The following is a 27846-nucleotide window of genomic DNA, read 5'->3' as shown; positions in this document are numbered from 1 at the left end:
AAAAACAAATATGTGCATAATCCAAGTTTAAGTTTTAGATTAGTGGCTTTTCCTGTGGTTTTCCTGCAGAAGAGACATTTCTTGGAAGTTTCCATTTTAGCTTAATTAGACTTGAATGTGTTGCGTGCTAACATGGTCCTCTGCAATTGAAGATTAATAACTGAAGGCAGCAGAGCATGGTTCTTTGGGAAGAGGAAATGTCTTTTCCCCTGTATACATGACAGCGAACTTAATCAAATGTATTTCTCATTATATGAAAGCATCAATATTTGTGGGACATCCACAGGCCTCAAAGTTTACAAATATAAACTATCCAGCTTATTTTTATTTCTCTTACCCCCAGGTAGGGTCTCGTCTTCCTTTCAGAGGATAGAATGCTGGTTTCAAGGACTTTCTTTTATTACATGTGCCAAGTGTCAGCAGACAGTGCAATTCCCCCACCCCTACTCTGCCCCACCAGCAGCAATGGAGGTTTGTACACTGGTTACATGCAAAGGCCCAGAGTTGTCACACACTTACTACTGTGTGACCTTAACTTCTCTGAGTCTCAGTTTCCTCATTTGTAAAGCGGGACAATACTGACACCTGCCTCGCAGGGTGGTTCTGAGGATGAAAAGAGGCCATGTGTGTAAAAGGATAGCCCAGTGCCTGGCACTTAGTAGGGATTCAGTGATGGAATGATGATGGAGATGTTGATGGAAAGCAGAGCCAGACCGGAGACCCTCTACGGTCAGACCTAGAGATTTTTGTTTTTATCCACAGTTTAACAACTTCACACTTCAGTGACCTTTCAGTTGAAAAGAGACTTTGGGGACTTTCCTGGTGGCTCAGCGGTTAAGAATCCACCTGCCAATGCAGGGGACACGGGTTCGAGCCCTGGTCCAGGAAGATCCCACATGCCTCGGAGCAACTAAGCCAGTGCACCACAACTGAGCCTGCACTCTAGAGCCAGCGAGCCACAAGTAAGGCCTGTGTGCCACAACTACTGAGCCCACGTGCTGCAAGTACTGAAGCCTGCACACCTAGAGCCCATGCTCCCCAACAGGAGAAGCCACCGCAGTGAGAAGCCTGCGCACCGTGAGGAAGAGTAGCCTCCGCTCGCCGCAACTAGAGAAAGCCCGCATGCAGCAACGAAGACCCAACAGAGCCAAAAAAAAAAAAAAAAAAGGAAAAAAAAGAAAAGAGACTATGTTTGACATGGCACTGAGATGGATCAGAATTCCAATATCATGTGAATTATCATCAATATCTTGGAACCAGCTGAAGTCACTGAAATTTTTATGTTTTAAAAAACATGTATATATGGGCTTCCCTGGTGGCACAGTGGTTGAGAGTCCGCCTGCCGATGCAGGGGACACGGGTTCGTGCCCCGGTCTTGGAGGATCCCACATGCTGCGGAGCGGCTGGGCCCGTGAGCCATGGCCTCTGAGCCTGTGCGTCCGGAGCCTGTGCTCCGCAACGGGAGAGGCCACAACAGTGAGAGGCCCGCGTAACGCAAAAAAAAAAAAAAAATTAAAATAAATAAATAAATAAATAAATAAAAAATAAAAAACATGTATAGGGCTTCCCTGGTGGCGCAGTGGTTGAGAATCTGCCTGCTAATACAGGGGACATGGGTTCGAGCCCTGGTCTGGGAAGATCCCACGTGCCGCGGAGCAGCTAGGCCCGCGAGCCACAACTACTGAGCCTGCGCATCTGGAGCCTGTGCTCCACAACAAGAGAGGCCGCGATAGTGAGAGTCCCGTGCACCGCGATGAAGAGTGGCCCCCGCTTGCCACAACTAGAGAAAGCCCTCGCACAGGAACGAAGACCCAACACAGCCAAAAATAAATAAATAAAATTTAAAAACATGTATAGGGTTTACTTTGAAATGCATTAAAATATAAAATGTATAGATGGGTAGATATGTGATAAAGCAAATAGAACAAAATGTTGATTGTAGAATCTGAGTGGTGGTTCTATACAAGTTCACCATCCACTTCTTTCAACTTTTCTGTGTGTTTGACATTTTCCTAATAAAATGCCAGGAAAAGATACGTACAGAGTCTTGACCGTACAGCCAAGCTATAATCTTGATATTTTGTCTTTGGAAATCATTTTTTTTTCAACCTAAATATATGAAGGAATGCGGTGACTTAAAAAGAAAGTATCTTCTAATTCCCATTTCCTTGATGACTGACTCTTCCACACTTTAAGAAGCTCTGTAGAAGTTGGAGTTTCTTGAGTCAAAGTTCAGAAGCCCAAGATTAATAACAGTCACAATCACAGTAGGACAAATGGGTGTTTAGTGTAGCAATCACCATTCTAGATGCTTCACATTTAATCCTCACAAAACTCTTTGGGATACAGAGTATCATTAGCCCCATTTTACAGATGAGGAAACAGAGGCATAGAGAGAGAATAAGTAACTCACTCAGAGTCACAGAGCTAGTAAGTGGTGGGTTAGTAACACTGAGTATTTGATTCTGTCAGATAACTAACCCCAAACTAAACTTAACGGGAGGTGGAGAGCGGTTATCAGTGGAATTCAGATTTGTTTGGTTTTTTTTTTTTTGCTATTGCTTGTTTGTGCTCTGAGTTACATAAAGGATGTCCTCTTGTGATCAGAAGCAAGCTCATCTATGCCGGCTATCACTGTTAAAAGGACAGTCTTAAAAATGTGCGGAATTATCATTGTGATCATTGTTAAATCCAGCTATCCACTCCTACCTCTGCTGACTTCTCCTGTGGACATTATGGTGTATTCCATTCATTCTAAATATGACATTGAATAATTAGAGGACTGTATTTTTCTAACAAAATTGTTTTCTGAAAACCTTTTATAGGGAAAGCAGAGAATATGAAAGCCTATCTAAAGAGTGCAGAAGGCTATTTTGTCCTGAATAAAAGCACTACGATTGGAAGGCATGAAAATTCAGACCTTGTTTTAGAGGTAAGACCTCTTCCTAGCCAGTCCCCGACCCTCCCTACCCCTCACACCACCAAAAGTCCTTACTGTTCTGTGGACTCCAGTCTCTTGTAAAGCACAGCCTCTGGCTAACAGTCCCAGCCTTCCTCGGTGTGCCACCAATAACCAATCCCGGCATGTGCTGGGTCTCCCTGGCACATGTGGTAAGAATGAGCACAGTGCAAAGTGCGATGGGCCCTGTGTCCTTTGCTGACTGTGTGTGCAGTGTCCCACCCTGATGGCGTGGTTTGGAAGGTGGGCTTAGAGCTGATGCTTGACCTTCACCTGCTCCGCGTGTGGCAGCCACGGCCACCTGAAGTGCCCAGCTTGAGCAATGGCCTCTCGCCCTTTCCAGAGCTTCTGGAGACTATGGGCCCCTCAGAGCCCTCCCCCGCCCACGTACCTCCAAGTAGTAAATCAGGGTAAGCCCTGCGCATGGCCTCAGCGCTCTCTCACTTCATTTCATTCCATTCTCTGAATTAGCTGTGGCTTGGTCCACAGTCCCAGCTCATTGACAGCCAAGGAAGTTGGAAGAAATTGTAAGTAAGGAATTATAAAAACAGTGGCTTTGAGCCTTTTAACATTTTGAAAGGGATTAAAATATTGAAGCAGAAAGAGAAATGCAATGGAATCCCTTTAGGACTGTGAAAGGCAGACCACTCTCAGACTTCACTCAACAGAGTTTTTTAAACTTTATTTTGAAATAATTATAGATGCACAAATGGTAGAGAGAATGGCACGAAGCATGTGTGGAGTCCTGTGCCATTTTACCACGTGTGGATTTGGGTGTGGCCCTCAGGATATAGGAGTATTCCATCATCAGAGATGTCCCTTGAGATGCTCCTTTTATAGTCACAATTCCTCCTCCCACCATCGTCCCCACGCTCCGAAAAGCACTAATCTGTTCTCCGTCTCTATAATTTTCATCATTTATCTATGACCTTTGCGATTGATTTTTTTTTTTTTTTTTTTAGTCATTGTAATGCCCTTGACATCCATTTAGGTTATTAGCTTGTTCTTTTATTGCTGAGTAATAGTCCACGGTATGGACGTATCACCTATGTTTAACCATTCACTTTTTGAAGGACATTTTGTTTCCATTTGGGGCTATTACAAATAAATGTACCATAAACATTTGTGTACAGGTTTTTGTGTGAACATAAGTTTTTATTTCTCTGTGATAAATGCTCAGGAGTATGATTGCATGGATTAACATATGTGTTTATATAGATTCGGTTTGTAAAGAAACTGCCAGGCTTATCCAGCGTGGCTGTACCATTTTTCATTTCCACCAGCAATGTGTGAGACACATCCTCACCAGCAATTAGCCTAAACACTGTTTTTCATTTTAGCTGTTTTAGTAAGTGTGTAGTGGTATCTCATCATAGTCTTAACTTGCATTTCCCAAATCGATAGTGATGTTAAATGTCTTTTCATGTACGTGTTTGCCTTCTGCATATCCTCTTCAGTGAAATATCTCTTCATATCTTTTAAGTATTTCTAATCGAATTGTTAATTTTTTTACCATTGAGTTTTGAGAATTCTTTCTGTATTTTAGATATGAGTCCCTTGTCAGATAGATGGTTTGCAAATATTTTCTCCCATCCGTAGCTTGTCTTTTCATTCTCTTAGCAGAGTATTTCACAGAGCAAAAGCTTTAACTTTTGATGAAGTCCAGGTAGTTATTTTTTCTTTTATAGATCATGCTTTTAGTGTCATGTCTAAGAACATGCCACCAGGTCCCTGACCCTGAGGATTTTCTCTTATGTTTTCTTCTAAGTGTTTTATAGTTTTATGTTTAAATCTATGAACCATTTTGGGTTCACTGTCGTTTATGATGTGAGATTTAGGTCAAAGTTCATTTTTCTTCCATGTGGATATTTAGTTGTTCCAGAACCATTTGTTGAAAAGACTATCCTTTCTCCATTGAATTGCTTTTGCAAGTTTGTCAAAAATAATCTGGCCATACTTTCTATGGGGGCTACTTCTTAGTTCCCTATTATGTTTCATGGATCTATTTGTCATAATGGATCTACCATTATGAGATAGCCTTGATTACTGTCGCTATGTAACTCTTAAATCAGGTAGTGTGATTCCTCCCACTTTTCTTTAAAAAAATTTTTTAACCTATTCTAGTTCCTTTGCCTTTCCATTTACATTTTAGTGTAAGCCTGTCTGTATATACAAAATATCATGCTGTAATTTTGATTGGAATTGTGTTTAATCCTATATAACAATGTGAGAATAATTGATATACTCCTACATTGTCTTCCAATTCATGATCATGGTATATTTCTCCATTTATTCAGTGTCTCTCATGAGTGTTTTGTAGTTTTCAGCATACGAGTCCTGAACATGTTTTGTTAGATTTACACTTAAGTATATCTCTCTTTTTTTTTTTGAGTGATTGTAAATGGTATTATATTTTTAATTTTGGTGTCCACATGTTAATTGACAGTATATAGAAATACAGTTGATTTTTGTATGCTTCTTGGTATCTTGGAACCTTAACTGCACTTTCTTTTTTTTTTTTTTTTTTTTCCGTACGCGGGCCTCTCACTGTTGTGGCCTCTCCCGTTGCGGAGCACAGGCTCCGGATGCGCAGGCTCAGCGGCCATGGCTCACGGGCCCAGCCGCTCCGCGGCATATGGGATCCTCCCAGACCGGGGCACGAACCCGTATCCCCTGCATCGGCAGGCGGACTCTCAACCACTGCGCCACCAGGGAGGCCCTGCACTTTCTTATATAAGGGCTTTTGTAGATTTCTTGGGATTTTATACATAAACAATCATGTCATCTGCAAATAAGAACAATTTTATTTCTCCTTTCAGAAAAGGAGATGTGAATGCCTTGAATCTTCTTTTCCTTGCTTTATTTCCCTGGTTAAGACTTCCAGGACTCTGCTGAACAAGAGCAGTGTATAAATCCTTATATTCACTTGTTCCTGACCTTAGGGGAAAAAAGTCAGTCTTTAACCGTTAAGTACGAGGTTAGCTGTAGGGTATTTATACATGTTCTTACCAAGTGAGAAATTTCCCCCTTTATTCCTAGTTTTCTGAGAATGTTTATTGTAAACGCAACAGATTTAAAGATAACTCCATGAACGTCCCCGTGAGATTCTCCTCCATGATATGGTCTCCCTTCAAGGACACAGAACATCTGTTCAGTGTGCAAAGTGGGAGGAAAAAGAAGAAGAAGAAGAACTGTAGTTTCTTCTTTATCCTAACAAGGCATAGATTTGGGGTAGTTTTATTTCCTGTCTGGCTAAAGTAGAGACAGAGATCTCTGTTTTGAACCGGACTATGATATTAGAAAACTGTAGTAATTTTTAAAAGCACAGGCTTTGGAGATAGACAGAGCTGGGTTTGAATCTCATTAGGCTACTTTGTGGCTGAGTGACTTCAACCAAATTACTTAATCACTCTGAGCTCCTTTTCCCTGTCTGTAAACCTCTTACCTCACAGGGTTATTCTGAGGATTAAGTGAGAAATGCATATAAAGAGCCTGGCATGTGGTGCTCAGTGAATGACACAATGATCATTATTATGGTCTCCTAAAACAGAGACTGAGAAGAATCCTCAGAGGTGCACAGGGTTGAGATGAGGATCCACTGACATTAATAAGCCATTTGGAAAAGGGAACTAATGAGGACAGTTATTAACTAGACAGAAATTGAGTTGCGTTCATTGTATATAAATAATTCACTGCTGACTGGTCCTCGGACTTAGCTTAAGAAATACGTCACTAGGCTTCCCTGGTGGCGAAGTGGTTGAGATTCCGCCTGCCGATGCAAGGGACACGGGTTCGTGCCCGTTCCGGGAATATCCCACATGCCGCGGAGCGGCTGGGCCCGTGAGCCATGGCCGCTGAGCCAGCGTGTCCGGAGCCTGAGCTCTGCAACGGGAGAGGCCACAACAGTGAGAGGCCCGCGTACCGAAAAAAAAAAAAAAAAAAAAAAAAAAATTCAGGGATTTATATTACTAAAAAGTCATCATTGCATTTACCCAGAGGTTACATCTAGCAAATAAAAAAGATTGTTTTATTTGCTTGGATCAATCCTAAAGAATAGGCAGTCATGCTTCTAAAGATTTCTACTCATCAGCAAGGCTGACATGTTGTTTTGACTATTGGTATCGTAGTATTTCGACATCATTTACTCTTTCCGATAATGGAAGGTAGTTACATGCTTCTTGTTTTTAAAAATTGGGAGAAAGGAAAATATAAGGAAGAAAATAAAAGTCACTTGTAATCATTTGGCTCAGGGAAATATCAATATTGATATTTGCAGGGTTTTACTTTCCAGACTTTTTTCTATATCCTGTAAGGAGTTTGGTTCCCTAAGGCAATAGGAAGCCTGTTTATAGCCAGGCTAGTGAGAACTGTTTATAGTCAACAGTGATAACTGTTGCTATCACTCATTCATTGCCCAGTATTTACCCAGAGCCTCAGCACCGAGCCAAGTCTAGGGGTACAGTGATGTCAGAACTGGACATGGTCCCTGCCATCAGGAAGCTGCCAGGAGAGAGAGAAATAAGTCAAATGATCCCACAAAGGTGTGACTAATTCCATTCCAACATTGGGGCTGTAAAGGAAAGGAATATGGAAGACAAGGAGGACTTAACTAGACAAAAGGAGAAGGGAATGGCATGTGCAAGGGCCCTGGGGTGGAAGAGCATATTGTGAACCCAAGGGACTGAGAGAAAACCAGGGCGTCCAGAAGTCAGAGTGGGAAGGAGGAGGTCTAAGGGACAAGTCGGCCTCCTTCATGTCACCATAAGGGTTTGGATCTTTATCTGAAAAGCAGTGGGAAGAAGGCTTGAAGGATTGTAAACAAGGGGGAGACCTGCCAGTGAACATCCCAGCTGCTGTGTGCAGGCGAGCCATCAGGAGCTCTATTCACAATCTCCCCTCTCCCATTTTACATGGCTCAAAAGCCTCAGCCTTGCTCATTTCACAGCTAAACATTGCAAGTTATAATTTATATGATTTGTTGTGCCTTGTAAACTGTAATCTTTAGAGTTGGATGTGGCTGTTATTTAAACTCTGCTGAGAAAGGGACTCAGTTCTTCCAGAATGAAGAAACACCAAAGCCAGTGGTTTTTGGATTTTCCGCATGTTTAAGAGTGGTTGTTCAACATGAACTCCTAGGCATTCTGACCCCGTGGGTTTGGGGTAAGGCCCAGGAATCTTCACATTTATATGCTCCCCAGGTTCAGGTGGGGGGAATGGAGTCCCCTGGAGTTGGCTCCAGGACCACACTTTGAGAACCCCACCATCAGTGCTCCCTCCCTCTCCGTTCTTGATCAGCAGAGCTCCTGCTTTTGTGTGTGTGTGTGTGTGTGTGTGTGTGTATTCTTTCAATAAACTTTGTTTTGAGGAAAAGAGAAGCGAAGGGTAAACAATGAAGGGCTGACTGACCCTACCCCTCCCCAGGGACTCCCTCAGTCCCACCCTGGGGAAGTCCCAGGATCCCTAGAAGACTGAGCTCTAGGACAGCCCAAGTCAGCGCAGGGCTGCAGCTACGAGGGTGGAGATGGAAGAGAAAAAGAAAGAACAGACATGACAGGGGGATGAAATGCTGGTGTCCACCCCTCACCCTCGGTGATCAGTGTCCTGCCAGCCATCTCCTTTCTCATGGGTGGAGCCATCTCTCCAGCCTGTGTCAGCCCTTCTAGCGTGGGATCTGAGGGTCGTGAAGCCAGACTGATCTCATACACACACCCCAGATCCCATCCAGCCGGATGACTCTCGTCCCTTTTCCTGGCCCCTGCCAGTTCTGGGCTCCCTCTCAGAAAAGAACCAGAGCCTACACCATAATCTTGTTTATTATTATTAAACAAGGCTGCTGGGATTCTCCTATTATTTGCATCATTTCACGGACGTGCAGGTATGTCTGCTCTGTCAAAGGACACATACAGCTGTAACTCTGATGGGCATGGCCAAATTGCCCACCAGAGGTTTCCGGATGTGGTGTCCTGCCAGCAGTGGACGCCCGTCTCCCACTCCCTCCCCAGCCTAGGGTGCTGACCCCCCATTGGATCTTCACTGATCTACGGGGTGAAGTATGGTACCTGTGTCATTTTAATTCACATTTCTGTTATTCTAAGCGAACACCTGCATTTTGAGACAGAAGGTGACAGGTGGACTCTCTGTGGGGAAATACACGGAATGAAACAGGCCTGGGAGGGTGCACTTGCTGGCTCCCCATCTGCATCGCGCTTGTCCTCCTGCCTGGGTCGTGCTCCCATCCTCCCCCCTCACCCCCACCTCACCCTTGGCTTCTCCCCAAGTGCTCCTTGCTCTGGGGGTTCACCTGTTTGGTCTCACCAGTCCTCAGGGAATGTTTTGTCCCCTGTTTGGGAACTGGCGGCTGGTTTCATTGGTCAGTACCCACCACAGCAACTGATGGGACTAGTTTCTCACCAGCAGATGGAGGGCTTCCAAGAGGAAAAAGTTCAGAGGAAAGGGCTAGATCGTGATCTCATTTTTCTCATTTTTTTTTATTGTGGTAAGATATGCATAACATAAAATTTACCATCTTAACCACTTTTATTAAGTGTGCAGTGCAGTGGCATTAAATATATTCACACTGTTGTGCAGCCATCACCCCCATCCATCTCCAGAACTCTTTGAATCTTGCAGAACTGAAACTGCACCCATGAAACAACAACTCCCCTTGTCCCCCCATCCCAGCCCCCAGCAACCACCGTTCTGCTTTCTGTCTCTATGACCTTGGCTACTCTGGGTATCTCATATAAGTAGAATCATAACAGTATTTGTCTTTTCATGACTGGCTTCTTTCACTGAGTATAATATGCTTTCACTGAGTATAATGTCCATGTTCATCCATGCTGCAGCATGTGTCTGAATTTCCTTCCTTTTTTAAGGCTGAATAATATTCCATTGTGTGGATTCACCACATTTTGTTTATTCATTCATCTACTGATGGACACTTGGGTTGTTTCCACCTTTTGGCTGTTGCAAACAATGCTATGAACATGGGTGTATAAATATCTCTTCAAGGCCCTGCTTTCAGTTCTTTGGGATATATACCCAAAAGTAGACTTGCTGGATCATATGATAATTTTATTTTTAATTGTTTGAGGAACTGCCATGCTGTTTTCCATAGTGGCTGCACCAAGTTACATTCTCACAACAGGGCACAAGGGTTCCACTTTCCCTGCGTCCTCACCAACACTTGTTATTTCCCTTTTTTTTTTTATAGTAGCCATTCTGATGGATGTGAGATGAAAGAAATTTTCGATCATAATCTTTTGAATAGCATACATAATGCAAACAGCTACAGCATACATTTATGGACTACTTACTGTATCTCACATGGCTTTATACATCATCTATGTATGTTCTGTATATATATTTATAGAATTATATCCACAAAACAAATCCTGTGCAGGTGAGAACTACTATTATCATTATTATCCTCATTTGATGACATGGACATGGGACTCAGAAAGGTTAAGGAACTGGCCCAAATCACACAGCTAGACGGGGGAGGTGGGGCTGAGTTTCAGACTGAGCTGACTCAAGCTTCTAAAAACAGAAGCTTCACTTTTTGAGTGTAAATTTAGCTTTGGGAACATCTAATATCTAAATGGGAAATTCTCAGTTAACTGAGATAACAAGAGAATTGAGTAAGCTAGGGAAATTCCACCCTGTGGAATGGAGAATGGGGGTTGTCAGTGAAATGTGAGATCAATGTTCTAGTGATCCTCATTCATGCAACAGACTGAGGTGTTGCCATCTAGGGGGGGATTTGGGTAAAGAGGAAACGTTGACCTGGTGCTTTCCCAGGAAGAGGAGCATTGGGGCTGTTAAGTGGGGGCCCAGCAAGAAACACCACTTATCTCTCCAATCCAGCCAGAGTAAGTTCTCTGCTTATAAGGACTGGTGGAGTTCAATTAGTCCCACCTGGATAACCCAGGATAGCCTCCCACTTTTAAAAAATTTTTTTAAAAGTTTTTGGCTGGGTTTGGTCTTCGTTGCTGAGCACAGGCTTTCTCTAGTTGCAGCGAGTGAGGGTTACTCTTTGTTGCGGTGCACGGGCTTCTCATTGCAGTGGCTTTTCTTGTTGTAGAGCACGGGCTCTAGGCACGCAGATTCAGTAGTTGTGGCACGTGGGCTCAGTAGTTGTGGCTCGTGGGCTCTGGAGCGCAGGCTCAGTAGTTGTGGCACACGGGCTTCGTTGCTCCATGGCATGTGGGATCTTCCCGGACCAGGGCTCGAACCCGTGTCTCTTGCATTGGCAGGCGGATTCTTAACCACTGCAACACCAGGGAAGTCCTTAGTCTCCCTCTTTTAAGAGCACTGATTAGTAACCTTGACATCGGCACAGTCCCTTTGGCCACGTCATGGAGCATATTCCCAGGTTCTGGGGATCAGGGCATGGGCATCTTTGGGAGACCATTCTGCCCACCACATTAATACTACCACCTGACTGGACCGTTGCTTTGGGACTGGTCTGAGAGCTTTCTGGAAGAATCAGTAGAATCAATGCCACAGGCCACGGAGAAAGATGGCTGGATGAGCTGGCAGGTGATAATACCGTTACCAAGAGGGGAGGAAGCAGGACTGGTTGAGTGAGCACCTCAACATCCCGGAAGCAGCCAGGCAGTTTGGGGCCTGGAGATGAGCCAGGGGTTGGAAATACACACCTGCGAATCGACGGGGTGGCACAGTGGCCCCAGCCCATGGACAGAGTGCGGAGGAAACGGACATTTGAGGGGAGAGGAGCCCGGCGTGGAGACCTGGAAGCAGTCAGAGAGGTGAGGGAGCCAGAGAGCTGCTTCCAGGCTGAGGGTATTCATCACAGAGACAGCTTGCTTTGTGCCAGGTACTGTTCTGGGCACTTTCGAGTGTATTAACTCATTTCATCCTTAGGAGGTTAGTGTTGTTTGCCCCACTTTACAGATGAGGGCGTTGAGGCACAGATAGGCTGAGTATCCTGCCTGAGGTCACAGAGGGAGGCTGGGGCACTGGGCACCACGCTCGGGCAGTCTGATTTCAGGACCAGCCTCTCCTGAGGCCTTGCCGGTCCACAGGGCTCTCCCGGGGAGACCGGGGAGGAAGGATCCAGCTGACGGGGAAGCAGAGAAGCTTCTTCTTTCCTTCCAATCCCAGACTCGTCGTCTCACCAGCGCCTGGCCGTTTCCTCATATCCTTATTCTTTTGAAAACCCCATTTTTTTTTTTACTATTTCTGCACTACATCCCTTTCTGGAGGCAGTGGGGGGATGGGGCTGGGGGATGGGATAGCCTAGAACCAAAAGGTTAAAAGAAATAGATAAAACACACACACACACACACACACAAACACACACACACAAGTTAATTTCAAAAATGTTATCCCACTCCTTTGAACATGTCACCAAGCAGTACCTTTTGTCAATCCTACGAAGCCCAGCTTATCAAACTCATTTTTGCTGCTCAGGGAGCAACCAAAGAGAAGCAAAGAACCGTGCCCCAGGCTGCACAGCTGGAAGGTAGCAGAGGTGGGACTTGAACTCAAGGCTTTCTAACTCCAGAGCCCATCCTCTTGCTCATAATAGAGAACATTTCCCATTTGCCCTATGTTCTCTTCTAAGTGCTTTTGTATGTATTATATCATTTATACATCACCAGTAGCTTATAAGACTGTCCTTTTGTTACCTTACAGATGAGGAAGCTGAGGTATCACTTGCCCAAGGTCACCCTGCTAGGAAGTAGGAGAGCTGGACTCTAGCCCAGTCTAATAACCACCACGTTGCCCTGCTCCCCCAACCCCTGAACCACCAGGCCATGTGCCTCTCTCTGACAACTGTGTCACATGTCACAGGGAGGCCGAGAGCCCGAGGAGGCCCCCGAGGGCAATGGCAGTGGGTTGAGGACCCAGCGGGAGAGGACCCTCTTGAAGCCATTTGACAATAAAGGAAAGGAAGGGGGAAGAGGCGGTGTTTCCAGGCCGAGGGGGTGGTGAGCATGTTCACAGGTTAGACGGAAGTTACACTGTCAAGGTGAGGATGCAGAAGAGGAGATGGTTGAGGAGAGGGACCAGACCAGGGTGGGATGAAGGCAGGACCACCCAGAGGCCCTTGGCAGCTAGGAGAAGCCTTGAAGGTCCCATCTAGGAGCTTCTCCATGCCTGGGAAGTCCAGGTCCTGGCAGGGAGCTGAAGGCACATTCAAAGGGGTGTGGAGTGATGGAGGGGAGTTTCCTGAAGGGACTCCATAGGGAGTGGGCAGGGCTCAGAGAAACCTCAAAGGATAGTGCAGGGCCCAGAGCTAGTATGAGTGAGGACTGTTCCCACCCCCAGAGCTGAGGGGTGAGGGGCAGGGGCATTTCCTGGGACCCGGAGACCCCGAGGGCTGGGTAGAGTCCTCTGAGGGAAGCTGTGTGGCCCCAGAGAATGGAAGCCAGGGGAGTAAGTACCCCAAGCTCTCTCCTCCCTGCTCTGATATCTAACCCCCCCATTGGCCAAACCCAACAAGAAACCAGACACAAGGAGCCCATCAGCCCATGGATGTAGCCGCACAGGTGGGCCTGCTGGGCAGAAGGCGCCGTGTAAAGGGATGGAGGAGGGTCGGGAGAAGCAGACAGAGGATGCAGGCAGGTGCAGGAGGTGAAGACCTAGGAGGCTGTTGTCAAAGTAGAATGAAAAGCCTGAGAGCAGGGACCTGCTGTCTGGGGTGCCCAAAGGGCACTGGGCCAGCCTCAGGACAGAAGTGTGAGGGTGGCAGGAGGGTTTAGGGGCCGGGATGGACTTGAAGGAGCTGGTGAGCTTGAGCAGGGCCCAGGCTGGGTGAGTATAGGGCATTACCCATAGGGAGCAAACAGGGAGCAAAGGCTACGTGACTCAAGGAGAGGACGAGACAGAGGATAAGGAAGGCCGGGAGTGGGAGGTTATGGTCTGAGATGGGGCTTCCCAGTGCCAGGTGATGCAAGGTTGAAACCTAGCTCCAAAGGACGGTTCCAGGTACACGTCGAACCTCAGCGACAATGTCAGTGAACCTCAGGGCAATGTCATAACTAAGTCAGCTTCCTGAGGAGGCTTCCTTAAAGCACAGGGGTCATCAGAGCAGATGGTCATTGTTAATAGAAGTTTAAACGTCTCAATATTTTATGGACTCACTATATACATTTTAAAGACATTTTCAATGCAGGAGCCTTAAAAAATGCACTTGTTTTGTATATTAGGTCCTGCCTGTCTCCTCTCTCATTATTAAATCACTCTCTACTCTGAAAATCACAGGGTACAAATCAAAGGTACAAGTTTTGGAATTAGCCTTGGGTTCAAACCCTGACATTGCCCTGTGCCAGCATCCTGATGTTGAGTGAGTCCCTTCATCTTAGCCATTTTTTAAATCATGGTAAAATACCTATAAAGTTTACGGTCTTAACCGCTTTTAAGTGTACAGATCAGTAGTTGTAAGTTATTCACATTGTTGTGCAACCAGCCTCAGAATTTTTCATCTTGCAAAACTGAAACTGTACCCATTAAACAACAATTCCCCGTTTCCGCTTCCCCAGCTCCTGGCAACCCCCGTTCTATTTTGTTTCTATGAGCTTGACTACTTTATGTACCTCACACAGTGGAATCATACAAAATTTGCCTTTTTGTGACACTTATTTCACATAATGTCCTCACGGTTCATCCATGTTGTAGCATGTGTCAGAATTTCCTTCCTCCTACACTGAATAATATTCCACTGTATGGATGGACCACATTTTGCTTATCCAATCATCAGTCAGTGGGCACTTGGGTGGCTTCCACCTTTTGGCAATTGTGAATAATGCTACTATAAACATGAGTGTACAAATAACTCTTTAAGTTCCTGCTTTCAATTCTTTGGGGTATATACCCGGAAGTGGACTTGCTGGATCATATGATAATTTTATTCTAAATTGTTTGAGAAGCCGCTCTACTGTTTTCCATATCAGCTGCACCATTTTACATTCTCAGCGGTGCATAAGTGTTCCCCTACTCTACATCCTTGCCAACACTTGTTATTTTCTGTTGCTGTTTGTTTGTTTTTGATAGTAGCCATCCTAATGGGTATGAGGTGGTATCTCACTGTGGTTTTGATTTGAATTTCCCTAATGACTAGTAATGTTGAGCATCTTTTTATATGCTTGTTGGACATTTATATATCTTCTTTGGAGAAATGTCTATTCCAGTTCTATGCCCATATTTGATCAAGTTATTTGGGGGTTCTTTTTTGTTGTTGTTGTTGAGTTATAGTTCTCTATATATTCTTCATATTAACCCTTTTTCAGATTTGTGTTTTGCAACTATTTTCTCCCATTCTCTAGATGGCCTTTCACCCTGTTTATTGTGTCCTTTGATTCACAGAAGTTTTAATTTTTGATATAGTTGAATTTATCTATTTTTACTTTTGCTGCCTATGCTTTTGGTATCATATCCAATAATGCATTGCCAAATCCAATGTCATAAAGCTTTCCTCCTGTGCTTTCCTCTAAAAGTTTTATAGTTTTAGACTATGTTTAAGCCTTTGATCCACTTTGAGTTAATTTTTATACATGGTGTAAGGTAAGAGTTCAACTTAATTCTTTTGCAGTCTTTCCCAGCATCATTTGTTGAAAATACTGCTCTTTCCCCATTGAATAATCTTGGCACCCTTGTCAAAAATCATTGGACCATACATGCAAAGTTTTATTTCTGTGCTCTCTATTCTATTCTATTGGCCTATGTGCCTGACCTTATGTCAGTATCACACTGTTTTGATTACTGTACCTTTGTATGCAGTAAGTTTTGAAATCAGGAAGTGTGAGACCTCCAGCTTTGCTTTTCTTTCTCAAGATTCTTTTGGCTATTTGGGGCCCACTGAGATTCCATATGAATTTTAGGATGGATTTTTCTATTTCTGCCAAAACTGCTGTTGGGATTTTGAATCTGTAGATCCTGCTGTGTAGTAATGACATCTTAACAATATTAAGTCTTCCAACCCACGAATACAGGGTGTCTTTCCATTTATTTGTGTCTTTAATTTCTTTCAGCAGCACTTGGTAGTTTTCAGTGTACACATCTTTTACCACCTTGGTTAAATTTATCCCAAAATATGTTATTCATTTTGATGCTATTGTAAATGAAATTATTTTCTTAACTTCCTTTTCAGATTGTTCATTGTGAGCATATAGAAACACAACTGATGTTTGTGTGTTGATTTTGTGTCCTACGATTTTGCTAGTGAATGTTATTTATTAGTTCTAGGAGGGTTGTGGTTTTTCATGGACTCTTTAGGATTTTGTACATGTAAGATCATGTTGCCTGTGAACAGAGATAATTTTACTTCTTCCTTTCGAATTTGGATGCCTTTATTTCTTTGTCTTGCCTAATTGCTCTGGCTAGGACTTCCAGTACTTTGTTGAATAGAAGTGGCAAAAGCAGGTATCCTTATCTTATTCTTGAAATTAGAGGAAAAGCTTTCAGTCTTTCACCTTTGAGTATGATGCTACCTGTGGGCCTTTCATATTTGACCTTTATTATGTTGAGGTAATTTCCCTCTATTCCCTGTTTGTTGAGTGCTTTTATCATGAAAGAGTGTTGCATTTTGTCAAATGCTTTTTGTACATCAATCGAGATGATCATTTTTTTCCTTCTTTCTGTTAATGTGATGTATTACGTGGATTAATTTTCATATGTTGAACCATCAAGTCTGCATTCCAAGAATAAATCCCACTTGGTCATAGTGTATGATCCTTTTAATGTACTGTTGAATTCGGTTTCCTCCTATTTTGTTGAGGATTGTGGTATCAGTGTTCATAAGAGATATTGGTCTGTAGTTTTCTTGTAGTGTCTTTGTCTGGGTTTGGTATCAAGGTAATGCTGTCCTCTCACTTCACCTTTTGAGTCTCAGCTTCTTCATCTCTAAGATGGAGATAATAATAGAGTCCCTGTTTAGGGCTGTCATGCAGATTAAATGATAAAAATGCACACAAAATGCTTCAGCAGGGCCCAGTTCACAGGAAGCCCTCAAAATATGTTAGAGGATGATAAGGATAATAATAAAAATAATAATAAATAAATAACAGTTCATCTCATAGTTGGACAGCTCAGTAGGCTGGGGCTTATAGAGTCAGTCTGTATTAGCAGCAGGGCGTCTGTACAGTAGCAGCATTTAGCAATTTTCCAAGTAAAGGGAGCGAGTGATATTATAGGGCCAAACTAGGAAGCTGTCTCCTGGCCTAACATGTGGTAGAGGCTCACCCAAATTTGTGGAGTCATTTAAAACTTCCTGCTTGCTTTGATTTCTTAATAATGGCTTGACAGGTTTTGAGGAACTGAAAGCAGTGAAGCCTGGCAAGAGACAAACAAAATGTAACACACAGAATTTCTCTCATTCATGGGTTATCAAAGGTTCAAAGGACACAAAGATCAATGGCAATGGTGATGAAGATGATGTGGGTGACATTTTCCAAAGAACTAATGTGTTTTCATTTTTTTAAATACTTTATTTTTTGAACAGTTTTAGGTTTACAGGAAATTGAGCAGAGAATACAGAGAGTTCCCATATATCCACCCCTCCAATACACACAGTTTCCCCTATTATTAACATCATGCATTAGTGCGGTACATTTGTTACAACTGATGAACCAATATTGATATGCTATTATTAACTAAGTCCATAGTTTACATTAGGGTTCACTCTTTGCGTTGTACGTTCTTTCCTTTTGACAAATGTATAGTGACAAGTATCCACCATTACAGTATCATAAAAAATATTTTCACTGCCCTGAAATCCTCTGTGCCCCTCCTCTTCATTCTGAGCCCCAGAGCCCCCGTGCCCCTGGCAAGCACTGATCTTTTACTCTCCTTATAGTTTTACTTTTTCCAGAATTTAATACAGTTGGAATCATATGGTATGTAACCTTTTCAGACTAGGTTCTTTCACTAAGCAATATGCATTTAAGATTCCTCCATGTCTTTTTTGTTATTTGATAACTCATTTATTTTTATCACTAGTATTTCATTGTATGGATGTACCACAATTTGTCTATCCATTTACCTTTTAAAGGACATCTTGGTTGCTTCCAGTTTTTGGCAGTTATGAATAAAGATGCTGTAAGCATGTATCCAAAATCAATGAGTCTTCATGGATATAGAGAACAGACTGTGGTTGCCAAGGGGGAGGGGGTTGAGGGAGAGATGGAGTGGGGGGTTGAGGTTAGCAGATGTGAGCTGTTACATCCAGGATGGAGAAACAACAAGGTCCTACTGTAGAGCACAGGGAACTATATTCAATATCCTGTGATAAACCATAATGGAAAAGAATATTTTAAAAAGAATGTATATATATGTATAACTGAATCACTTTGCTGTACAGCAGAAATTAATACAACATTGTAAATCGACTACATTTCAATAAAATAAATAAATAAACAATATAAATGAGTCTTAAAAATCAACAATAAGAAACCAAACAACCCAACTTAAAAATGGGCAAAAGAGCTCAACAGACACCTCACCAAAGAAAATCTACAGATGTCAAATAAGCATATGAAAAGATGTTAAACATCATATATCATTAAGGAATTTCAAATAAACATGAAATATCTCTTCATTTATTTAGACTACTTTGATTTCTTTCATCAACATTTTGTAGTTTTCTTCATATACCTCTTCATATAGCTAAGTATTTTGTTAGATTTATTCCTAAGTACTTCATTTTTTTTTTGGTGCTAATGTAAATGGTGTTGTGTTTTTAATTTCATATTCCACTTGTTCATTGTTGGTATATAGGAAAGCAATTGACTTTTGTATATTAATCATGTATTCTGCAACCTGGGTACAATTGCTCATTAGTTCCAGGAGGGCTTTCTGTCGGTTCTTTGGGATTTTCTGCATAGACAATCATGCCATCTGCAAAATGGGCAAAAGATCTGAACAAACACCTCACCAAAGAAGATTTCTTTTTCCTTCCCAATCTATCTTTTATTCTCTTTTCTTGCCTTGTTGCATTAGCTAGGAGATACAGTACAATGTTGAAAATGCGTGGTGAAAGGGGACATCTTCACCTTATTCCTGATCTTAATTGGAAAGTTTCTAGTTTCTCACCATTAAATATGACGTTAGCTTTAGGGTTTTTATAGATGTACTTTATCAGGTTGAGGAAGTTCCCCTCCATCCCTAATTTGCCAAGAGTTGTTGTGGTGGTTCGGTGGTTTGTTAGTTTATCATGGATGGTGTTTAATTTTGTCAAATGCTCTTTTTGCATCTACTGTTATGATAATGCGATTTCTCTTTTCTACGCTGTTGATGTGATGGATTACATTAATTGATTTCCAAATATTGAACCAGCCTTGCATACCTGGAATAAATCCCACTTGACTGTGGTGTATAAGTCTTTTTATACATCACTGGATTCAATTTGCTAATATTTTGTTGAGGATTTTGCATCTATGTTCATGGGAGGTATTGGTCTGCAATTTTCCTGTTTTGCAATATCTTTATCTGGTTTTGCTATTAGAATAAGCTTGGCCTCACAGAATGAGCTGGGAAGTGTTCTCTCTTCTTCTATTTTCTGGAAGAGATTATTGAGAACTGGTATCATTCTTTCCTTAATGTTTGATAGAGTTGACCAGTGAACCCATCCAGGCCTGGTGCTTTCCATTTTGGAAGGTTATTCATTATTGATTCAAATTCTTTACTAGATATGAGTCTATTCAGAGTATTTATTTCTCCTTGTGTGAGTTTCAGTAGATTGTGTCTTTCAAGGAAATGGTCCACTTCATTAACTTATAAAATCTGTGGGCATAGAATTATTCATAATATTCCTTTAGTATCCCTTCAGTGTCCATGAGATCAGTAGTGATGCCATCGCTTTCATTTCTTTTTTTTTTTTTTTTTTTGCGGTACGCGGGCCTCTCACTGTTGTGGCCTCTCCTGTTGTGGAGCGCAGGCTCCAGACGCGCAGGCTCAGCGGCCATGGCTCATGGGCCTAGCTGCTCTGCGGCATGTGGGATTTTCCCAGACCGGGGCACGAACCCGTGTCCCCTGCATTGGCAGGCGGATTCTCAACAACTGCGCCACCAGGGAAGCCCTCATTTCTGATTTGAGTAATTTGTATCTTCTCTCTTTTTTTCTTGGTTATCCTGCTAGAGGTTTGTCAATTTTATTGATCTTTACAAAAAAAAAAAAAAAAAGACCAAACAGCTCTTTATTTTGCTGACTTTTCTCTCTTGTTTTCCTGCTTTTTATTTCATGTATTGCTTCTTTTCTTCTGCTTGTGGTAGGCTCATATTGCTCTTCTTTCTCTAGTTTCATAAGGTGGAAGCTTAGATCTTTTCAAATGTATGCCTTCAATGCCATAAACTTCCCTCCAAGCACTGCTTTCACTGCATCTTGCAAATTTTCATAGGTTGTATTTTCATTTTCATTTAGCTCAAGATAAATTTTTATTTCCCATGAGACTCCCTCCTTGACCCATCTGTTATTTAGAGGTATGTTGTTTAATCTCCAAATATTTGGGGATTTTCCAGCTGTCTTTCTGGTATTGGTTTCTAGCCTAATTCCATTGTGTTCTGAAAACGTACTTTGCATAATTTCTATTCTTTTACATTTGTTGAGGTATATTTTGTGGCCTGGAATGTGGTCTGCTTGGTGAATGTTCCATGGGAGCTTGAGAAGGATGTGTGTTTTGTTGCTGTGGGATGAAGCTGTGTGGTTGCCAGTTAGATCCAGATGATGGTAGTGCTGTTCAGTTCAACTTCATTCTTACTAATTTTCTGCCTGGTGGGTCTGCCCGTCACTGACAGAGGGCTGTTGAGGTCTCCAGCTACCATGATGGATTCATCTGCTTCTCCTTGCAGTCCTATCAGTTTTTGCCTTCCATACTTTGATGCTCTATTGTTGGGTACATACAATGAAGGACTGTTATGTCTGCTTGGAGAATCGACCCCTTTATCACTATGTATCGCCTCTCTTTATCCCTGATAACTTTCCTTCCTCTGAAGTTGGCTCTGCCTGAAATTAATAGAGCTACTCCTGCTTTCTTCTTGTGTTTCAGTATTTTAAGTGCCAAAGTGTTTGGTAGGAATTTGAAAAGTGGGTAAAGGCACAGTCATTTGAATCAGGCAAACCTGGGAACAAGCCAAGCAAGTCAAAGTGGCTGACTGTGGGCACACTTAATCGTTCTATGCCTCAGTTTCCTCATCTAAGAAATGAGTAACTATCGGACCTACTGTACAGCACAGGGAACTATATTCAATATCTTGCAGTAACCTGTGATAGAAAAGAATCTGAAAAAGAATAGATATTATATATATGTATAACTGAATCACTTTGCTGTACACCTGAAACTAACACAACATTGTAAATCAACTAGACTTCAATAAAAAATTAAATTTTTTTTGAAATGAGGAAGTATCCCTTTGAATTATTGTGAAGATGAAACGGGATAATGCAGTAAAGCACTTAGCAAATTTCCTGGCATTTGTGTAATTACACATAATGTGTCATTAATATATTCTACTAATATATGCAGTTATATTATTATCTATTCATATACTATAAGCTATTATTAATAAAAGCTATTGGTTATAATTATATGGTGGGACATTAGTATAGATTTCTAAGTCCAAGTACTCTCTATGAAAGTTGGATGAGGCACTCTGAGAAGACTGACTTAGAAAATATTTGCAAAGTCTCAGGCTGGAGTGGATGGCTCATAGGCAGTGTCCTGAGAAGACAGAGGACTTCGCACGTGCCCTGCAGCCCATAGTCCAGGGCGCCGGGGCCAGGGGGGGATGTGATATTTCCTCCTTGGTGCCGAGTTTTGCTCATTCTTCTTATTAAAGTGGTTACACAGGAGGTTTCTGACGCCACTGACAAATCACTGTCTGGGGTCTCTCTCTTTTGAGGGAAATGTGGTCACACCAGGGCCCCTATTGAAAAATAGATCATCTTTGGTAATTCTGAGTAGCTTTTAAGAAGCAACAGTAATAATTAATCACATGGGATAAACTTTCATTATACACCAAGGCTTTTAAAAGGTAGTTATAAAACTATGTTTTGTGGTGTGAGCTCAATTGTGTTTAAACTTTTTTTTTTTTTTTTCTTTTTGCGTATGCGGGCCTGTCACTGCTGTGGCCTCTCCCGTTGCGGAGCACAGGCTCCGGACGCGCAGGCTCCGGATGCGCAGGCTCAGCGGCCATGGCTCACGGGCCCAGCCGCTCCGCGGCATATGGGATCCTCCCAGACCGGGGCACGAACCCGTGTCCCCTGCATCGGCAGGCGGACTCTCAACCACTGCGCCACCAGGGAGGCCCGTGTTTAAACTTTTTAAAAAGATTGTAAGCATAGAGAAAAGACTGGAATGATGTGAACCACCGTGTTCTCAGTGCCTGCCTCTGGGGGACGGGAGTCTAAGTGATTTTAATGTCTTCTTTGTGTTTTTCTCTAGTTCTCATTTTCTGCATTATTAGAAAAAACATGTTATTTTAAAAATGAATAGAACAAACAAATGAAAACAACAATTATTACAAAACCTCCCCTGAACTTTAACACTTGCAGTAAATGGACAGTTGTCACTTGCCAACTGACCTTTCTGGTTTGTGTTGGACCATTTCTGCTGTCTTGCCACTCGGGACAACCAAAAGGATACTTGCATGGGATCAGAGAACTATCACGTGGCCAATTCCTGGCCAATTCCCCCCGAGTTCCCTCTTGCCTCTGTGTTGCCTGACGCCCTACCCCAAAACTGGGCATCTATTCTGGGTCTGCTGTCAGGGTCTGGTGACCCTCCACTCACTAGCTGTGTGGCCTTAGGCAAGTCACTTAACCTCTCTGACCCTCAGCATCCTCCTCTTAAAATGAGGATTGCAGTGACTGTCCAGCCAGATGAAGTGGTTAGCACATTGGGGCCCCCAGTGTCAGTGGCACTAGTTATTCCTTGTTATTCCTGTTATTCCTGGCTCTGACTGTCCCCCTTCTGCATTTCAGTCTGCAGACGTCGACAACCATCACGCACTCATTGAATATAATGAGGCCGAAAGCAGCTTTGTTCTCCACGACTTCAATTCCTGCAACGGCACGTTCGTCAATGAGTGCCACATTCAGAACGTGGCTGTGAAGCTCCTACCCGGAGACACCCTGAGGTTTGGGTCCAGAGGGCTGACCTACGAACTGGTCATCGAAAACCCAGCCTCGGTGAGTCCAGGCCCCTGCGGGGTTGGGGTGGGGTGGGGTGCAGAGGTGCCGTGTTGTGTCACCTTCCGTGCAGCCTAGGGCTCGGGTACGGCCACAGGTGGAGTTCGTCTGGAGCGCGTCACTCTTCCTTTCGCGATTCTGCGAAGTTCAGCCCCATCGCGTGGGTGCCCGGGGAGAGCGAGTCCTCGCGCCCTCTTCTGGGCATTTCGTGGAATTACATGCAAGGGTTGCCTAGCGACCAGCCCCGAGGGAGAGCGTTTTCCTGAAAAGTGAAGCTTGGCGAGGGGAGGTGGAAAGCAAGTGTGTGCTTTTGAAGATGCAGAGATGGATGCTTCCTTTTTAGGCAGATCAGTGCTCTGCAACTTCCTAGCTTTGTGACCTCGGCCAGGCTTCTCTGTATGCCTGGGTCTGGGTCTTCTCAGCGGTGCAGGGCGTTGAGAGAGTATCTATGTATAAAAAGTCAAAGTCTCTGGCCAGAGTAGACGCTCAAGGCCTGCCAGCTGTTATCACACCGGATCAGAAATGTTCCCGGGATCAGGACCTAAGGTATGGCCCCAGGTTAAGCGGAACGTAAGCCAAAATTCGCCCAGCAAAGCTCAGTGACCAGAAGTATCTGGTTCAGTAGGGAGGCAGGATGGGGGCTGGTTAGCAACACAGTCCTGGGTCAGAACCCCAGCTCTGCCACTGGCCTACTCGGTGCACTCTTGCACAAACCATTGGACCCCTCGGAACCTCGGTTTCCTCATCTACAAAATGGGGCCAACGACAGCAATGACCTTGCAGGCTTATCTCGAGGGCTAAATGAGATGGTTCTAATTGTAAAACTCCCAGAATAATGCCCATTCGTGGTGAGCACACAATTAATACCTGTCGTGTGTGTCCCAGAGAGACGGCGTGTTAACCTCACTCCCCAGCACCAAGAACGCTGCATGGACTGAGACCTCCGAGGCTTAAAGTCCTTTCGGGGACGAGGCTGGGTATAAATAAATAAAGTTTAGAGAATCTAGGCAGAATCCTGGGTGTGGGTCCCCTAGGCAGCCCTAAATACCCACTCAGAGAAGATGAGCACCGTCCCTCAGGCTGCAGGGCCCGTGACACCGCATCCACCACGTTTGGCTTTGAAAACCTGGGACAGTTTTCTCCTGCTGCTTCTCAGCCCCCTTTACCTCCTTGGACCAACATTAAAGTGTGCTCACTTGTGGGATGCACTGGGATCCACTGGCCGCCCTGAGGAGGGGCTCCTGACATAGAAGGTGTTGACCTGATCAGGGGTTCTCAACATGGGTTCTAAGGATCCCCCTCGTCAGAAGCACGTGGGGAGCAGACCCACAGTGCAGATCTGGGCTTCACCCCAGGCCTGAGGACTCATACTTAGGATTCCCAGATGAAATACAGGACACGCAGTTAAATCTGAATTTCAGAGAAGCAACAAATCATTGTTATGTGCAGGTGTGGCCCAACTATTGCAAGGAACCACTTATGCTAAAAAAATTATTTGGTGTTTATCTGAAATTCAGATTTAACGGACACCCTATAGTTTATTATATATTGATTTATTCATTTCTTTATTTATGCGAAATCTGGCAACCATACACATCCTCCCTGGGAGTAGGGCCTGGGAATATGCATTCTCACAAGCTCCCTGATGATTCTGATGCACCGCCAATAGGAGGGAAACCGAAATTTAGAATCATTTGTATGGAACACTTACAGAATTTTTTAGGGATCAAAGAAAAGGGGATTTCACACTCCCAAGCCTGAAAATCCAAGTTCATGAAGTTTGAATCAATGTGCCCCAACATGTCTGATTCCAAGGAATTTTCAGGAATGTTCAGTAAAATTACAGGTTCCCAGGCCCCCTCCCTGGGAAATTCTGACTCTGTGGCTTGCCTGTGGGGAGAAGAATAGGGGAGCAGCAAATAATATCTGCATTTTTTTCTTTTTTTTTCCTACAAAGATATTTATTGAAATATTATTGATAGGGGCATAAAATTTGAAACCTAAATTTCCATCCAAAGGAGGCATTGTTTAATAAATTATATTGTTTAATATATTCTAAGGAGTTTAATATATTATAAGGAGTTTGTTTATATATGGAATACTGTTCTGCCTTTTTAAAACACAGCTTTCTTGAGATATAATTGACATGCCATAAACGGCACATGTTTAAAGTCTGTAAGTGGATGGGCTTTGACATATGGGTACACCTGTGAAACCATAGCCACAATCAAGACAGTGAACAGCTCCTTCATCCTCCAAAGTTTCCTCCGGATCACAGCAAGTGTTTGTTTGCTTGCTTGCTCTTAACAGCTTCACTGAAGTACAATTTACATAACAGTAACTTCACCCATTTTAAGTGTCCAATTCAATCAATTTGAATATATTGATGGAGTTGTGCAGCCATCACCACAACCTGCTTTCAGAACACTTTCATCCATTTCTATCACCCCAAACCTTGGAGAAACCTTGGAGGTATATCATTTTGGGGTTTGTTTTTAACTTTTAATTTTCAAAATTATGGTAAAATACACATAAAATTTACCATCTTAACCATGTTTAAGTGTACAGTTCACAGTGGCATTAAATCTATTCACACTGTTGTGCAGCCATCATCCCCATCCATCATCAGAACTTTGTTCATCTTCCCAAACTGAAACTCTAAGCCCATCAAATCAAACCCCCTGCTTCCTTCCTCCCCTCCCACCATGCTGTGTCTGTGAATTGGACTATTCTAGGTTCCTCATATAAATGGAATCTTACATTGTTTGTCCTTTTGCGATCATCTTATTTCACTTAGTATGATATCCTCATGGTTCATTCCAGTTGAATATTTCATTGTATGGATTCACCACATTTTGTTTATCTGCTCATCCATCCATGGCCACTTGGGTTGCTTCCACCTTTTGGCCATTTTGAGTAAGTTTGTTATGAACACGGGTGTACAACTATGGAATGGGGACTTTATTTTACAAGGTGCTTCTTATATAATTGTGGGAAACAGTGATGACGACCTCTAACCTTGAGCAGATAAGACGGAAGAAGATGTTTTGTAAGAAGAGAAACCAGGAGAGCAGCAGGAGGAATCACTGACGTGAACAGCACTGTGCTAAGCAATTCACCTGCTCTCCCTTATTTCACGCTCACAGCAACCTATGAGATGGGTTCTCCCGTGATCCCCATTTTACAGACAAGGAATCCGAAACTCAGAGAGGTTAAGTAATTTCCCCAGGGCCACACAGCTTGTCAGTGCAAATTAAACACTACCCCCACTTGCGGAAAAAGGAGGGGAGAAAACCATTTAGTCTGATGCTAGCTGGAGCAGTAGCCTTGACTGGTTTTCACACCGAGGAAAGCATACTCTCACGGTCACTCGAATATACACGGATTTTTTCAATTCTTATTCCTACACGCACTTGCACCTTGCTTCATTCCTTGGTTGACTGCAGGCAGCTGCACAAGTGTTCCCCTGGCCTGTGCCCAGGGCACTTTGCAGGACTCTCCCCAACCCCATCTTCTCAAAAGTGCTCTCTGCCGGGGCGTCCCCAGCTTGAGAAGCTTCCATCCATGATGCTCATATTCATGCAGGGGTCCTTTGCAGCGTCCGTGTGAGGGCAGCCTGTGGACTGACTGACACCTTCCTACAAATTCCATTTCCTGATGACCCCAACCTGCTGGCTATTTAAAAGAAGAGAAAGGAAGAGGGGAAAAGGGAGAGGTATTGAAGAGCATCTGTCATCAAATATTTTGAAGCCCAGTTTTTCTAAAAAATTCGTGGCCGTCTTGCTTCCGGCCTATTCTTGTTTCCAATTGATTTTGGGGTCCCTGGTGAGGGCGCTGTGTTTCCTCCTTGGATGGAGTTTCCACGGAGGACTGCCCTGATATCATACAGATTAAGTATGATGAGAACTGTTCTTCTCCCGACAAAGAGTTCCCAAATGAAAGCATTTAGTTCAGGTTTTGTGGTGACCCTAACCAATAGAGGAGGGTGTGACAGCATTTTACTGGGGGAGGGGGGTGAGGTGCGGGGCGCTTAGGAATCCAGATGTGTTTGCAGGTGTCACAGTGGTTAGAGCACGTGCCCTGAGGTCAGGCTGACTCCAGCGCCGTCCCAGCCCTGCTCTTGACCGGCTTTTATACTGGACGTGCACAAATCATCTACCTCTCAGGGCCTCGGTCCCCACTCCTGTAACAGTAGTTCCTACCACCTTGAGTGACTGTGGTATTAAGTGGGCAAAGTGCGTAAATTGCTTAGTCCAGCATCTGGCACCTAATAAGCACATGATAACCCTCAGCTTTAGAGTCAAGCAAACCAGCATGGAGCAGCCAAGATGCCTCCTTTGTAAGTGTCCTTTTGGACAGGGAAACCTCCCAAGACCTGCCCCCGCTAGCAGATAAATATATTTGCAGATAAATTACCCATAGAATAACATACAAGATGGAAAAATATAAAGAAAAACTCTTGTTTGACAAAGTGCATTGGCAGGCAGGTTGTGCCCAGGACCATCCTTTTTTTTTTTTTTTTTTTTTTGCGGTCGCGTGCCTCTCACTGTTGTGGCCTCTCCCGTTGCAGAACACAGGCTCCGTACGTGCAGGCTCAGAGGCCAAGGCTCACACGCCCAGCCGCTCTGCGGCATGTGGGATCTTCCCGGACCGGGTCACAAACCCGTGTCCCCTGCATCGGCAGGTGGACTCTCAACCACTGCGCCACCACGGAAGCCCCCAGGACCATACTTTGTAAA

General features: G+C 43.6%; 1 protein-coding gene across 1 annotated transcript in view; it reads left to right on the top strand.

The window, feature by feature from the left end:
* Nucleotides 1-2839: 2839 nt before the first annotated feature.
* LOC309808833 (forkhead-associated domain-containing protein 1-like) overlaps nt 2840-27846 on the top strand; it is a gene marked incomplete at both ends in the record, with an annotated part of 80142 nt that continues 55135 nt past the window's right edge. Inside the window, 2 exons of the mRNA XM_082629406.1 lie at nt 2840-2932; nt 22901-23107. Of these exons, the coding sequence (XP_082485532.1) occupies nt 2840-2932; nt 22901-23107 (300 nt within the window). The remainder of the gene's footprint in view (nt 2933-22900; nt 23108-27846) is intronic.

The sequence above is a fragment of the Mesoplodon mirus genome (genome assembly GCF_964341445.2).
Source record: "Mesoplodon mirus genome assembly, chromosome: 7".
Taxonomy (NCBI): Eukaryota; Metazoa; Chordata; class Mammalia; order Artiodactyla; family Ziphiidae; genus Mesoplodon; species Mesoplodon mirus.
This window is presented reverse-complemented; position numbering and strand designations above follow the sequence as displayed.